Below are 17,606 nucleotides of genomic sequence, written 5' to 3' on the forward strand. Positions count from 1 at the left end.
TAATTTTAATTTTGTTGGTTATAAAATCAATCAATTCAGTATATTTACAAATTTCTATATTATATATGTATATATTACAGAAAAAAAGAAAACTGTCAATCATGTCTAAGGCATTAAATTCATATAACAGTTTTGAACAATTAAAAGAAAAAGCACACGTCAACTATGCAGGAAAAAGTTTTTCAGCTATATATGAGAGGCTTCCTCAGATGTATAGGATTGCTCAAGATAGTTTAGCAGAAGGAGATAAAGCTAAAGCATTTATATTTTTAACAAGATGGTTAGATGGTATGAAATGGTTAAAAAGTAAAGATTTGAAATTTGATGCACGGAAGAACAATGCTGATTTGGTTAGTGTGACATATATTTATTATATTTCAAATATATCATTGAGAATAATAAAAACAATTAATCTAAATATATTTTGTTGTTATCTGTCTGTTATAGATGAAAAATGTTGAACAAACAATAAAAAGTTTGACGGAGCAATTAAAAGCGGAACATAGTCAAAAATTAAAAAAGGCATTCCTTAATAGAGATGATACCATTGATCAAATGAATTTAAATATTGTTCCACCTAATGACATACCATTGGAATTTCCAGAAACACCAACAGATGATCCATTGAATACAGAAACAGAAGAATTTATATCTTGCAATCAGTTACATAAAATAATGCTAAAAGAAGATTTAAGATTTTTAATAATTGATGTCAGACCACGAACCGATTATGAAGTGTCACAAATAGATACACCTAAATGTATAAACATTCCAGAAAATGAAATTGTATTAGGGTGAGTTTTTGTTTGTTTTTTTTTTTTAATTATTTTCAATTAAATATGTGTGTTTACTATCATATTTGTGATTGTCAGTACGACAAATAATTGAAATATTTTGTATTATGTTTTAGTAAAACGGCAAGTCATTATGAAAAGAATCTTGCAAAACATACAGAATGGAAAATACTATTTCGTAATCGAGGATCACGATATGTGGATACACTAGTTTTATTAGATTGGAAAACTAAGAAAGATTCATTAGTATCTTCTAGTCCTATTAATATATTTAAAGAGACATTATTAAATTGGGATCCAAGTAATAAATATAAAAGGATAGTAATATTGGATGGTGGTTATAATGAATGGTTATCAAGGTATCCTGCATGTACAACGAATCCTAAGATTTCAATTTCTCACTCAGATGATGTGGATAATGATATTATGGAGGATTTAGTGTTAGATAGTTATCCTATATTAATGGATAAGGATGACGATAATATTATTAAAAAACAAACTCAAATGAAATCTAATACTATACAAGATAAAGTTAATATTCAAAATCTTTTGGAGGACAACAATTTTGAAAGTAAAATAAATAGTACATCAAAATTTGCAACATTGTCTAATAATAATATTAATTTGTCTGTGCATTCATCGTCTGGAAAAACTACTAGCATTTATAATAAATCTACATATGATGAGATCATAAATCGAGACAAAAATAGTCCTACCAAATTATTACAACATAATACAATAACTAAACCAATCATTGATAGAAGTAATAAACCTACTTCATTGAAGACGTCTGATCCTAATTCAAAAGAAGTGTTACGTTTAATGAAAGAGTTAAATGAATCTGGTAGAAAGATGGAAAAGTTAGAACAAAAGATTTATGATACAGAAACAACTCTGTATAATCAAAATAAAAGTTTTAAGGAAGATACAACGATACATACAGATTTGGAATCAATGAATTCTGAACTTAACATATTGGTAAGAACATATGTTTTTATTTATACTATTCGTGATTATAGTCACTCATCTATTATTTGATATTCGTTGTGGTACTGTGATTTAATTGTAAATTTAAATGTTTCAGCAAACAGCTCATAATATAAATGAGAAAGAGTTGAGTAAATATAAAGAAGTAGGTAAGTTACAATTTTCTAATGAAGATCAAGAAGAGAAACGTAAGCTTGATTTTGATCTTCTTAAAGTACGACAACGTTTGAAAGATATTAGTGGACATAGAAAACGATTGCATGAGTAAGCATACAAATATATGATATATTATCATTATTATTTTAATATTTTATTAAACATTTTATTTATTATTAATAGAAGATCTATAGAAAAAGATCATAAAGAAGTATTCATTAAACAAAATGACAAAGATGTTCATATGGAACCTCTTAAAACTGATGGTTCTATCAGTACTGGTTTAGAACGTTCACATTCTAGTCCAAATTTAATGCAAGTAAGTTATTTATTTATGACATATATTTGTTTATTATTCTTAATTATTATTATATTAAATTTGATTTAGATGAGAGATCACAAAGCACCAGAAGTAGACAGATCTTCTAAACCACAAATTTCTTCACAATACCAACATAGTTTTAATAATGAAATTAATAGACTTCAACGATTTAATTGGGGAAGTATTGAAGAAAAATTGACCCCTATACATGGGAATGTAGTAAGTAACTTATCATTAATATTAAAAAAAATAAAAATAAATCCTTTTTTTTAATGCTTAACAATTGTATTGCAATAATTTTGAAAAAGTATTATATAAATGCTATGACGTTTGTTGTTTATACGATAAAAGGATTGAAGAGTGAAGTCACGTTTTGAATATAACTAAATTCTAAGCGTCCTAAGCAATTATCTGATTACAATGAAGTCTGTCGAAGCATTTTCTTTCTATCACTTTCTGTCTTTTCTTATTCATATATAAATACGTTTATGTAGTGGTGAAGTAGAATAACAGTTCTGACGACTATATATTTCATTATATATCTTTATATTGCATTTCTAAATATATATACAATATATAGTGAAAATAGTATATAATATGTTTTATATATATATATATATGTATAAAGAATCGATCTATCTACACAAATATACATATATATATATATATAAACACGTGTGGGGTTTCTCAATCCAATCTGTTCGTTCACGCCGGTTGCTATCATTTATACACGTGACAGTGTTCAAATATGTACTGTTGTTCTTAATAATTTCTTACTTTATTTTCTTTCAAAATTGAATTTAATAATATTAGTAATGATATTTGACAATATTATTATAATGTGTTTTTAAATAATTAAAATTGTTTAAACATTTTTGTACATTAATGTGTAGTGTTTTGTATAAAGAGACAATGTTACATAATAATGGTTTATTTGCATGCAAAATTCAATCCACAACAAATTGTTAGTTATTTTAAAAAAGTAAGTTAATTGTTTTGAAACAACAAGTATTTTTTTTGTATAACACTTTATTATGATTTAGTTTTAACACGTTGGCTGCCGCGCGAATTTTACGTGACTTGCCCCAAGGCGTCAACATGAATTTTTCATTATGCGTCGCCGGTCACCGGTGACCCCCACGGCAGCCAACGTGTTAAATGTTATATAAAATAATTGTATATATATATATATTATTATTATTTTTTTTTTTAATAGCATCCAGGTATAACTGGTCTAAAGAATTTAGGTAATTCTTGTTATATGAATAGTATCATACAGTGCCTAAGTAATACACCAAAGTTATCAACATATTTCATTGATAATTTATATGCTGACGATTTAAATAGAAATAATGATAACATTTCACAAACTCAAGTAGTAACAAATGTTGCTGAAGTAATCAAAGCACTTTGGACAGGACAATATAAAAGAATATCTCCACATTGTCTTAAGGTATTTTATTTTCAATTAATCATTCAAAAGGTCCAATTGAAATAAATTAATATAATTAATATTAACAATGAAATTTGTTTTGTGGGATGATAGGCTGCTATTGGACAATATAAAGTTCAATTTAATAGTTACGAACAACAGGATTCTCATGAATTTTTGACATTCCTTTTAGATTGGATGCATAGTGAACTTAAAAAGGTAATATTGTAAATAAAATATGTTTTAAGTATACTAATTGTAAGTGAAACTATCTTTTCATTTACAGAAAATAAAAATACAAATAAATAATAAAATCACTACTGCTGAAAAGGAATGGGATAAAGCTATGGATTGTCAAGAATCAATTATTTCTGAATTATTTTTTGGACAATTAAGGTCAACTATTACATGTAGTTCATGTCAAAAAGATAGCACAACTTATGAGACTTTTAATAGCTTGACTATGTCATTGCCACATACAAATAGATGTACATTGGATGTAAGATTAACATTTGATTATTTTTATACGTAAGTTGGAACTTAAACTATTTATTCACAACCGATACAAAAAAGTTACATGTTTGCACCTGTTACTGTCCTTCAAAGTAATCACCAGCGTTATGTAGAACCCGTTGCCTGCGATTTGGAAGGCGTAGTATACCGTAAGCAGAGCCTGTTCTGTTGATGGTGCGAATGGAGTCTGTCTACTACCTGTGTCGAATCTCTGGAACAGTTCTGAAGCTAATGCCACGATGGGTTTTGCATGAATTGACGGAAATGCAGAAATGGATGCGTTACGACGCTGCTCAGACGCACTTGGAGTGCTATGAGCGCGAAGGAGAGGCTTCTTTCTTACGCCATATCGTAACACTGGATGAGACATGGCAGTAGACCGCTTCATTCGCACCATTAACAGAACAGGCTCTGCTTACGGTATACTATGCCTTCCACATGGCTGGCAATGGGTTTTACACAACACTGGTGACTACTTTGAAGGACAGTAACAGGTGCAAACATGTAACTCTTTTGTATCAGTTGTGAATAAATAGTTGCCACTGTTTAAGTTCCAATCTACGTACATGTAAAATATATTATTTATTAAATTCAATTTCATATTGTTTTAGGATTGCATACAAAAATTTGTAACAGGACAGAAAGTGGTTGGTTGGAAATGTCCTAAATGTCAAGCACCACGTGAAGCAACAAAAAAGTTTGATTTTATAAAACTTGCACCAATCATTGTGATACATTTAAATCGTTTTGCTGAAAGTGGTGGTTGGCTTGAGAAAAGAAATACTACGGTTGATTTTCCTTTAAAAGAATTTAATTTAAAACCATATCTTATTACGGATCATGATGCACCTATAAACAATGCACGCTTTTGTACTTATAATTTATACGCCATGTCTAATCATTATGGAACAATGGAAGGTGGTCATTATACTGCATTTTGCAAAAATAGTAATCAGAATAAGTAAGTTATAAAACAAAAAAAATATGAATTATATGAATTATATTTGAGAATAATATGTTTGAGATTTTGATGATTTGTCTTTTGATTTTTTTTTTAGATGGTATAAGTATGATGATCAAACTGTAACAGAAGTATCACCGAGTCAAGTTAAATCTCAGAATAATAGTGCCTATTTACTTTTTTATACATCCTTATCGAATACATACATTTAGTACAAGGATAGTAAATTAATTGTACAAAAGGTTTCGCTTGTTGATGCTTTCTTTTGTTTGAAAAAGGAAGAAATATCTTTTTCAAAGTTATGTAAATTTTCATTTTTTTGTTTATAAGTAACAAGCGAATGTGTGAAATTTATATATATATATATATGGTATATATATTTACAAAAAAAAAAGATCTTTGTGCAAAGAAGCTTATATCATTTTGCAAGAAAGTTAAAAAAAAAAAAAAACAAAAAAACAAAAAATAAGGCTTTAGCGGTGCTGGAGTTATTTATAAATATGTAAATAAGTAGTGACAACAACAACAACAACAACAAAATCTATTGTAATTATTTTATATTGTGATAAGTATACATCCAAAAATGCAATATTATCATAACCGTGAAAATTTGATATTGTTACAAATTTAAAAAATTAGTTCTCTTTTTTTGGTTTTTTTTCTGTGTATATTATTTGGCTTGAATTATTTTGTGCCATGTTTGTATCATCGATGGATACACGTTGAACATATTTGTGTTCAATGAATTAAAAATGGCATTGCAAGAATATTGTTAATTGTGAAAAAAAATCATTGAATTGTATTACGTTCGAATTTTGAAAAATATCAATCGGAATATGTTACAGTATTTATATATATATATATATAATACAAATTAATAATGATTGTTTTATTTTTGTCTTGTTAATAATATGCAAATATTAAGAGACACAAAAGTTAATTAATGACGGTGAAAAATATTAGTAAAATAAAACGATTATAGAAGATGATGATAATTATGTTGTTTTTTTTTTATTGACTACAAATTATACATATAAATATATATATATATAATTTAATAATAATATATTTAGTATAGTGAGTTAGCTAGCTTAAAAGAAGAATGTTAAAAATGAATGTTTTTTTACGATTGCACTAAAAATAATGTTTAGCTAATGTATCATTTGCAAACTGCCTATTTTCTTAAATGTTAAATGTTGCTGTAAACCATTTCATTCATATATATAGAAAATATGACTTAATATAGTATTATTTTACAGCAATGTTATACACTAATAAATTGAAATTAAACTAATATTAAAATATATCATTAAATTATATTTAGTTCCTAATAGGATTATGTATTATTATAAAATATAACATTCTTGAAAATATACAATTATTATACACACCAATTATATATATATATATATATATATATATATAAAATAGTAAATGAAAGTATATTTAATGTGTTACATTTACATTTAAATTTTATCTTTGATTGGTTTATAATTAAAAGAATCTCGTTTTATAATTTTCATTAGAAAAAGAAAAAGCAAACTAAATGCATGAAAAGTAGTTAGAAAAATAATAGAAATAGACAAATATAGGCGTTAATAACATTGCTAACGTGTATTTCAATATAGATTTCTCCATCTTTCTTACTGTAAATGCCTTCTTCAATCAAAAACTTTTTACCGTTCTTCTTAACGTAACTCTCGTTAAGACAATTTATATTTTTATCCTTTAATACAGGAGACAGGAGGAAACAGAATTACCCGGCTGACGGCGGGTTTGTTCTTCTCCCTTTTTCTGTTCGGCACCCTCTTTCGTCACAAAAGAACCTCGAACCTCTTGCCAACTTTTTTCATATTCCAATTAGAATATTTCTCGTTGATTTAATGCTCTCTCTCTCTCTCTCTCTCTCTGTTCTTTTTTTTTCTTTTTTAGTGCAAATATTAACGGCTTAACACAACAATAAATTTACGATGTCAATGCTTTGAGATTTTTCATCGAATGTGCGATAGTCGTAAGGAAATCAGAATTATAAGGAAAAGAAGAAAGAAGAGAGAGAAAGAAGAGAGAAAGAAAATCTAAGGATCGGCAAATCCTACCACCACCACCACCACCTACATACATACATACATATATATATATTTGTATGCTAACTTTACGAGTCGTAGAAACTCTCGTAACATTAATCACCGTTAGTTATTCGAAATCAATAACGCTCGTAAAAATGTCTACTCTCTGTTTACGAGCTATTCCTTTTCACTTTATATCGTTCTCGAGACTTGGCTAAAATTATTTCTAATTTAATTGCGCCAGAATATCCAAGAGTTGTTCTCCATATAAGAGATATCTGCAAGAGTGTTCTGATGGTGATGGTGGTGGTAGTGGTGGTGCACATACTCTCGTGAAGAAATGAAAAGAATGACGTATCCTCGTTTTCTATTCAGGATGGATTTATAAGAATGATGTGATAATAAAGGATACGGATATTATACACGATCTAGATTATTATTTTTTTAATCTTTTATTATTATAACTTACCTTAAAATGTAGATCAAATGCAATACATTGCAAATAATGTTAGAAAAAAACAAAAAACAGAAAATCAAGATTTATTATTTATGATTAAAATGAACAATTCAATGAATACTTTTGATGATGAATAAATTAAAATTAAGAAATATATTTTGAATAATTTTGAAATTATTCATTGATGAGAGATTGGTTTTAAAAAGAAAAAGAGGTCACGGCTGTTTTTATGAGAACAACAACAACAACAATAATAATAATAATAATAATAATAATAATAATAATAGATATATACACTAATACAACAAGATAGACGATTAAGAAGCTGTATTTTGTTGATCGACAAATAATTGCATACAGGAGGCACACGACGCGTATGCTTAATGATAGATCGTGTTAACTTTATGCGATACAAACAGAGGTAGAAAGGCTAATGCTGCCAGAGATACGCGAATACGATAGTACAATTATCATAATGTATAGGCCATTTATTAAATTGGAGAATATAATACACAAGCGGTAGATAACACGTATGTATAATTTATACAATGCTTTTTAGTCGCCGCCTTCCTCCCCACAACACCCCACCCCCACCCCACCCTTTCATCTCTCCTCTTCTACACACACACACACACACACACGCACACCTTTCTTTCACATTTTATACAGATTGTCTCTCTACCGTTAATTAACAATAATTTATCTAATACTGTACAGAGTAATTGTTAAATAATCGATAGCCGATAAACTTATAGACTAGGATGTTGAAATTGTATTCGCTTGTTGTGTTTATTGCAGCGGATGCAGTTTATGTATACATATATATTTTTCATTCATTTTCTCTTATTATCATTATCATCATCATCATCATCATCATCTCTCTCATTTCATTCTTTCTTTCTTTCATTTGCGTATCTTCAAAACGTACACTACGTGTAACCGTTAGCTTTCACATTCGTTCTTTTTCTTTTTTCTTTTTTCTTTTTTATTATATTCTAATTTTAATAATAACCTAATCCACCTAACTATGTATATTCGAAGTCGTATTAAATACGTTAAATATCACATTCACGTTTATCGTATCTACAGAAATATACAAAAGTGTGTCATTCTTGTACGAACATTTCTTTTTTGTTTGTTTGTTTGTTTGTTTGTCGCTTGCGTTGATCTAATTTACGATATTTTGTATTTTTTTTTTTTTTTATAAACCAATTTCATAAAAAGACTATGTTCATTGATTCTTAAGATCTGTGTCATATTGTCTGTCATTATATTTGATTAATAAGTCAATTGTAAATTTAATCATAAAATCAAAATAATCTTTAAACAATAATGAAGTTCATTTTTGTCGAGGTAGATAAATAGATTATATTATCTTTTTTTTCTTTGTTATTAGATTATTTAAATAAGTACGAACAGAGGATTAAGTAATCATTTCTAATGAAATTCTTATTATTTTGTTACAGTTTCAATAATTCATGAAAAATATAAAAAAACAACAACAACAACACAACAAATGGAACAACAAATGGAAGAATCAAATGTTTTAGACATTCGAGTTTTAAGATTCGATTAGAATAGGATCGATACTATAGGATCTTGGAAAGAAATAAAAAACAAAAAAAAAATCTTTTATTATTCCTTTGTCTTTTTTCCATAGAAAAAGACCCATCGATTTTGTTCTCCTACCATAATCCAGAATCTCGTAATTCAGTCACGCTAGCGAACCAACGAACAACCACCTCGAAGACGAGGGAGGAAGAATAGAGAGAAGATATTACCTCACACACACATACACACACATACACTCAATACTTCTCTCATACATATACAGAATCACACATGTATATATATGTATATATTAGTATTAGTTACATCACTCTCAAGTGCAAGTAAATCCGTGACAAAAGGATTTGACTTGTCTTCTTCTTCCTTTCTTTTTCTCATTCATTCGCATCAAAGTTATCAGTTTTCTCTCTCTCTCACACACACACACACTCTCATTCTTTCTATATATATATATATATGTCTGTCTATTTTTCTTTCTCTCTTTCTTCCTTATCTTCTTCGTTTTCCTTAGCCACGCCTCTTTTTTATATCCCCTCCTTTTCTACCATAACTCGTCGTAAATTTTCTTTTGTTCTTTATTTCATTCATCCCATCCTGTTGTTCTCTATTTCATTTTATTTTATTTTATTTTATTTTATTTTGTAGTATCTTTCTCAATGCCTGTATTGCTGTTCGAGTTCCCTTCTCAACCTTTTCGCTGCTGTTTCGCTGGTACCATCAGTTTCTGCATCACTGCAACCATCATCACCTTCAGCAACTATTCCCTCAACTTCTTCCTGACGTCTTTTAGCTGTCGCCATTTCTGCTGCGTTCTTCTTTCGCCACTTTGTTCTTCTGTTTTGAAACCAAACCTGAAATCATAGAAAATAAATAGGAGGTAAACCTTTTATTTAAATAGAATGATGTATATCTAACATTATATTCAATATATTTGTCTTTTAGTTTCTTTTGTGAGGATTATAGAAAGATTCTTATTAAAAGAATTTGCTGAAACGAATTGGAAAGGCAATATAATCCTGATGGGGATAGTAAAAAGATCATAAAAGAAGTAGTTACATTTTGGATGGAATTAATGATCAATCGTGAAAATGAATATGCTTGAGTGAAATCGAATATGGATGACGAATTTGAGAGATTCTTCGTTAAGAAGAAAAAGGATTGAAAAACAGAAGACTAAAGGGAAAACAAATAAGCGGATTATATAACTGGAGTGAGAAAGAGAGAGAGAGAGTAGTAATTAGTGTCGAGTTTAGACTTAAGCGGACAATCATGGTAGTAGTATTTAAAAAAAAAAAGAAAATGAGAGAAATGTTAAAGGAAGAAGAAGAAGAAGAAGAAGAAGAAGAAGAAGAAGAAGAAGAGGAGGAGGAGTGGGAGTAGGAGAAAGAGAGACGACAACAGAAAATGGAGTGGGGTATGAGGGTGAAAAGGTATAAGGGAAAATTCCAGGAATGGTACGCCGGAAGCGGTGCTAACTTAAGGTGCCCCTCTGCACCTATAAAGCTCGAAATACATAGTAGGAGTCTCTGTGTCCCCGCAACAATGTATTTAATTAACGTAACGGGTGTCAGGGGAGTAACGGGGAGGTAGGGACCGTAGCGATTGCACCCACAAACCACCCCCCCGATCCATGCCACCACAGCGTAGAAACCCCACTAAACTCTCCTCTCCTCTCCTCTCCTCTCCTCTCATACTCTACTTCCACCACCATCATCCAATTCTACCACCACCATCACTACCACCACCCACCACTACCATTAGGAACGTCACCCTCTTTTCCTCCTACGTTGCTACCACCACCATCACCACCCGCCAATCCGCACGCTTGTTCAATGGCCGCCAAGTTGAGAGCTTAAATTAAAGATATAAGCGCATCCTGCCTGCCTGCCTGCCTGCCTGCTCTGTCTGCTTGCTTGCTTTCCTTTCTTCCTTCCTGCTTGCCTGTCTGCCTGCCTGCCCTGTTTGCCTGGCTGCGTGCAGGAAGCGGTAAACGAATTAAAAGTAAACGGCCCACCGTAAAAGTTAATAGCTGTTCGGATGAAAATTAAAACACTCGAGAAATTAAGATAACGTTCAGTAGGAGAAGGAGGAACAAGTGCTGGGCGGAGTAGAAGGAAGAAAGGATAGTAAGACAGTCGGCTGGGATTGATCCTGTCTGTTATGGTGGAGTTGTAAAAAAGGAAAAATCCTTAGACCACTTGAAATTTCTTATTTTTATCCTGTATCTTATATAGGACACTTTTTCTTAACAAAATATTGTTATTATTAGTTAATATACATTTAATAAAATATAGAGATATATTTGTAGTTGTATAAAGGGCATCATAAACCCTCAATGTTAAGGATTTGCTTGAAATTAGATCTTAGATCTTACAATTGATAGGAAAATCAAGTTATAGCCCTTAACCGTAAACGATACTCGTGTTAAATACAAGTCACACGCACATACACATATTATCTTTCTCACTTGCTCTTAAATGATACGAACTAAGGGGTAACGGTTTCACGCTATTAGAGAGAGGAGGGGTCCAGAAATAAAATCGAAAAGGGACAAGTGACACGAAGGGTAGGTAGTAGTATAAAACGGCACGTGCACCGAGAAAATATTTATCGTAATGAACTTCCAACTTGTATATATATATATATATATAACGATATTACTAATACTTTTTTATCGAATTTATTATTAATAATTGATCAATGTTTTAATTTTTCTTATTTTTTTTTTTTTTTTTTTTTTTTTTTTTAGGAGCACAAATGCAACGTTGTTTATTTAAGAGAAAGATGATTCGTTTGAACAGGTATATATCTATATATATATATGTTTGAAAGTATCATTAATCGTTACTTTATTGTTATACTAAACGCGTCATTACGTTGGAATGTTTCTTCACAAAGAGCTAAGAAACTCATTCATATGTTTAGTTAAGAGGAAGAATGAACGAAGCACGTTGGGACCGTCTGTGAAGAGAGTTTTCTATGAGTAAAATAATATATCAAATCTCTCTCTTTCTCTCTCTCTCTTTCTCACTTACTATCTATCTATCTTTCTACTGAACAACATCCCCTTTTGAGAGAAGGAAACTTACAAACGACTCGTGTAAGTCTTATGGCCGCAAGCTTTTGACCCATTCGAGGATCTACGAGTCAAATGAGGGTGAATGACAATGACAGATTTAACGTATTACACTCTTCCTTACGTACATATATATATATAGATTTATTATAATATATAATATTGTAATTTATTCACGAAAATTCACTCATTCTGTTATGACCTGTTCTAAGTGAATCAATTTTTGTTTGTCTTAAATATTAATATAATTAATATCGTCATTCTGTTTTGATTATGGTATGTTTTTTGTGAATACTTTAGTACATAGAAAAATAATAATAATTATAATTGGATAAAAGATGATACAAATATGTATGTACTAAAAATAATATTTAAAGGTTAGGTTACAAAATGTTGAATAATTATTTATGAAGTATTATCATCTAAAAGAAATAATATAAGAAAGAAAAGAGTATTATAAATCCCATATATAGAGATAGTGTTTCACGAGAATGTTAAATCCTCCTATTGCGAAAGATATCATCGTGTCAAAATGTAAATGCAAAAAGAAAAAAAAAAGAATAAGGCCTTCCCAATGTATCATCCATCTTGTTTTTGAACACATTAGTCACGCACACGTTGCCGTAAGCGGAGGTGGACGAAAAGGGAGGACGAAAGTTCTCTCTCTCTCTCTCTCTCTCTCCCTTTCCCCCTTCCCCTTTCCCCTTTCCCTTACCCTTACCCTTACCCCACACCTATCCCTTCACTCTCGAGCACGTTATGTGTGTTGGCCTCACAACTGTTCGATTTATTAAATCAGGATTATCTAAGCCCATTACTTTGTCCTGTAAACGTAGACACAAAACCGCATTTATAACGGCGCAAAGCCCTTAAAAGGGCGGGGTTGAGGTACTGATTTCCGTGGGCTGTCTGCTGGCACCCTCCCTTTAACAGATAATACCGATAGCATCTGATCTCTCGTTGATATTGACGAACAATTTATCGTTGTTAAAGATTAGAACGTGTAACAACAGAACGACAACAGTCTCTGATGTCTTCTCGTGACTCAGACTGTAAAAAAAAAAAATGATTGTACAAAAGGTTTCGCGTAGAAGAAAGATCATGTAACAGGATTCATGAGGAACAAAGTGTAACAATTCTATATTATTAAAAAACCAATACCACCAATATTATGGTTTTTAGTAAGCAACAAGTGTAGTTAATTTCACATGCAGAATTGAAAGTTATAATCTTAGAGATTATAGATTCTTTTTATCTATAATTATAATATAGATGATAACAAATTTGTATTGATGATGAAATAGTTAAAAATATACAAATTTGTATAATTGTTAAGATGAAATTAAAAGTTCATGCGTTTGTTGTATTACAAAATTGTTTTATAAATGAAATAAATAGGTTATGTTTGTTTTTTGTATAAATTAACAAATGCACGAATTCCTTTGTTTCATCCTAACATATATATTATATATATATAGACAATAACGTTATATTAAAAAAACCAATACCAATATTATGGTTTTTAGTAAGCAACAAGTGTAGTTAATTTCACATGCAGAATTGAAAGTTATAATCTTAGAGATTATAGATTCTTTTTATCTATAATTATAATATAGATGATAACAAATTTGTATTGATGATGAAATAGTTAAAAATATTCAAATTTGTATAATTGTTAAGATGAAATTAAAAGTTCATGCGTTTGTTGTATTACAAAATTGTTTTATAGATGAAATAAATAGGTTATGTTTGTTTTTTGTACAAATTGAATTTTTTGTACAAATTAACAAATGCATGAACTCTTTTATTTCATCTTAATATATATATATATATATATATAGACAATTTAATATTGTAAAAATCATGTCTACGAATCATCCTTTCATCCCTTGTAAAAGCACCACCCCTTTTTCCTCGTATTTTAAGTAAACATTTGTGAGTATAAAAAAGAAAAATCTTGTCAGAATGTTCGGAATGGTATGCAATGAAGAATAAAAAGATAAAAGGGGGAGAGAAAGAGATTTGACGAGAGTAACATCCCTGTTTCATGATAGGAAGGGAAGAAAAGGGTAAAGGTATGGGGACATATACAGGTAGGAAGGTGGTAACAAAGGATTGAAGACTAAAAAGAGATGGAGGGGAGTACAAGGGAAGAAAAGTCGAAGGGTGTTTTTGGGAATGAGAATGAGAAAGAAAGAAAGAACTATATATATATAGAAGAGACTTGCGAGATGGGGAAGGGGAAAGATGTATGGGGAATGAGGGGTGAGGAAAAGGGAGGGTTTGGATGGAAAAACCTTGAGATCAGAAGGAGTGGTGGATGGAAGAGGTGGGTAAAAGAGGGAAACAAACCCTGGTCCGTCCTCCAATTGGGTGGAGGAATATGGCGAATCAAGAGGGTTGAAAATAACACAATGCACATTGTATTGTACACTCATGTTAATAAATTCGAAGAAGATTATTAATATTAAATTTAATGAGATACTTCATGTATATTTATTCCTATGTTTAAAAAAAAAAAAAAACCATAAGTATATATTTTTATATAGAATGAGAGATTATAATCAATTAAATAATTAATAATATATAAATCTTATTTTAATTATAAATTATATAATAATTGTACATTTTTTTATACAATTGTGTTTGTAATTGTAACGAATGTTTTATTATTTAATTGTAATAACTATTATTAGATTTAGAAGAGATAGGATAGGTAATTTGTTTTCTATGTATTAAAGAAAAAAAAAGTGCATTCAACCTTGAAAATTTATCTACGGACCAATGAAACTATACTGTTTGAATAATAAGCGAATTCAACGATGCGTTAAGAGTTCGAAGTGAATGTCGCGAACGATCAACTTTGACACGCGTCATTAAGCATTTCCTTTTTCCACCTCAATTCTATGTCGACATTTTTCTCTTTTATATATATATATAGGTATATCTATGTATGTATGTAATATGTATGCATTCTTTGTAATCCTTCAGTATGACTGGGTTGGACAAATTTCGCACCTTTTGTTATTCATCGAGTACTATAACATCAGATAGTGAAAAACACATATGACAGGTTTCATTTTCTATGAAAAAAATATCATGTGTGTAGATGACATGTGTTAGAAATGAAACCTTCTTAAAACCAAAATAATTGTAGGGTTTATTTAATATAAAAACAAGAAATATATATATCATGTGTTTAATTTTCAAAATAGTTCGATGAGTCTACAAAGATCCTATAAATCATCCCCATTTTAAAGAAGTATTCATTTCAAAAAACAAATTAAAGATTTCTAATTTACCGATAACCTATCAGAATCATCATCGAGTTACATAAAACTTTATCTTTGTATTATAGTCGTACGTAATCCATATTCAAATGACTTTTACAATAGGAAACGTGAATTATGAAAAGATGGAGGATGATACCATGAGAAGGGAACGATTTGTCATAGTTAAAAGGGGGGTTGGTATATTGAAATTAATTATATTACGTTATCGAGATAACTTGGATCTAACTAAAAAATCTAAGTCGTTTAAGTTACTTCGATTGTGTTAAAATAATAAAAATGTTTAAATCAGACTGTTATAATCTTAAATTCTATTAATTAGGTGGATTATTTCCGTTGTGCACATGCGCAACGTTTGGGACAGTCACATAAACAACTTTTAATATAAGAATTTTCACCGTCAGTCTGAAGGTGAATTTCGAAGAGAAAGGTACATCCCATGATTTTAAACATTTCTTTCGATTAATTAACAATTATTACAATACTATAGTGCACTCAACTTATGTTACAGGATAATTTCACCCACGAAGTCATCACTGTGCAGGTGAGTTCAAATAATTAGATAAAAATTGTAAAAATACTAAAATGTGATCGTTCTAATCTTAAATTCTATTAATTAGGTGGATTATTATCGTTATGCACATGCGCCACATTCGGGACAGTCACATAAACAACTTTCAATATAAGAATTTTCACCGCCAGTCTGAAGGTGAATTTCGAAGAGAAAGGTACATCCCATGATTTTAAACGTTTCTTTCGATTAATTAACAATTATTACAATACTATAGTGCACTCAACTTATGTTACAGGATAATTTCATCCTCGAAGTCATCACTGTGCAGGTGAGTTCAAATAATTAGATAAAAATTGTAAAAATACTAAAATGTGATCGTTCTAATCTTAAATTCTATTAATTAGGTGGATTATTATCGTTATGCACATGCGCCACATTCGGGACAGTCACATAAACAACTTTCAATATAAGAATTTTCACCGCCAGTCTGAAGGTGAATTTCGAAGAGAAAGGTACATCCCATGATTTTAAACGTTTCTTTCGATTAATTAACAATTATTACAATACTATAGTGCACTCAACTTATGTTACAGGATAATTTCACCCACGAAGTCATCACTGTGCAGGTGAGTTCAAATAATTAGATAAAAATTATAAAAATACTAAAATGTGATCGTTCTAATCTTAAATTCTATTAATTAGGTGGATTATTATCGTTATGCACATGCGCCACATTCGGGACAGTCACATAAACAACTTTCAATATAAGAATTTTGACAGAGGACAAACCGTCAGTCTGAAGGTGAATTTCGAAGAGGAAGGTGCATAGCAGGTATACCCAGTGTTTTAAAACAACATTACACACTTCCTTCAATTAATTAACGATCATTTAAGGTATGTTGAACATTCTAACATACTCTAATAATATTTTAAATTGTTTAAACTAATATATATATATATATATTTTTTAAACATTTATAACACATTATATAACATAAATAATCTATAAATGTTTAGTTAACATAACTTTATATTATTTTAAAGTACACACATATTACATACGAATCAATTGATTGATTTTTCACATAATAATACGACGTTTCACTTCTATCAATGCTACATTTTATTTTTTATGGTGTTTTTTTTTTTTTAAATACCCATACCCAATATAGAGAACTAAACACGCAAAGCAATTAATTTCTTCGTGATTTCCCTTTAACGTTCCTGATACTGAAACTTCTCTCTCTCTCTCTCTCTCTCTCTCTCTCTCTCTTTGTATGTATGTCTATGTGTGTGCTTTTTTTTTAACCTTTTTTTTTTTTTAGTATAGGATTTACATTTACGCCATATGGTGTCGCAGCGACAGCCTACACACACGATTCGGCCGCATGGGATAGATATAACGTAGCTTTTAAATACCTTGCCAAACCAAATGCGTTTATCCTCGATCCTCGTTTTCGAACTCTTCG

The 17,606-nt window shown here is 29.9% G+C and overlaps 2 protein-coding genes and 1 long non-coding RNA gene across 3 annotated transcripts in view; 2 read left to right on the plus strand and 1 right to left on the minus strand.

Moving 5' to 3' along the window:
• The first annotated feature begins 49 nt into the window (after nucleotides 1–49).
• On the plus strand, nucleotides 50–6,467 carry LOC107069337 (uncharacterized). The gene is made up of 11 exons (XM_015326572.2): nucleotides 50–350; nucleotides 448–794; nucleotides 911–1,772; nucleotides 1,879–2,045; nucleotides 2,121–2,256; nucleotides 2,326–2,478; nucleotides 3,476–3,712; nucleotides 3,806–3,910; nucleotides 3,978–4,190; nucleotides 4,816–5,165; nucleotides 5,263–6,467. Exons 1-11 carry the CDS (start codon nucleotides 66–68, stop codon nucleotides 5,375–5,377), a joined length of 2,970 nt encoding a protein of 989 aa, XP_015182058.2. The 5' UTR covers nucleotides 50–65; the 3' UTR covers nucleotides 5,378–6,467.
• A 3,395-nt stretch (nucleotides 6,468–9,862) lies between these two features.
• Nucleotides 9,863–17,606, minus strand: part of HGTX (HGTX homeodomain transcription factor) — a 31,268-nt gene continuing 23,524 nt past the window's right edge. The window contains exon 4 of the mRNA XM_089174458.1: nucleotides 9,863–10,108. Coding sequence (XP_089030584.1) covers nucleotides 9,911–10,108 — 198 coding nt within the window. The 3' untranslated portion in view covers nucleotides 9,863–9,910. The remainder of the gene's footprint in view (nucleotides 10,109–17,606) is intronic.
• On the plus strand, nucleotides 10,012–11,558 carry LOC149031889 (uncharacterized). Its single transcript, XR_016177224.1, has 2 exons — nucleotides 10,012–10,134; nucleotides 10,200–11,558. It is a non-coding gene; the product is annotated as an uncharacterized LOC149031889 (long non-coding RNA).

This window comes from Polistes dominula, unplaced genomic scaffold, assembly GCF_049000335.1.
Source record: "Polistes dominula isolate Pdom_NZ unplaced genomic scaffold, Pdom_raw_medaka contig_83, whole genome shotgun sequence".
NCBI lineage: Eukaryota > Metazoa > Arthropoda > Insecta > Hymenoptera > Vespidae > Polistes > Polistes dominula.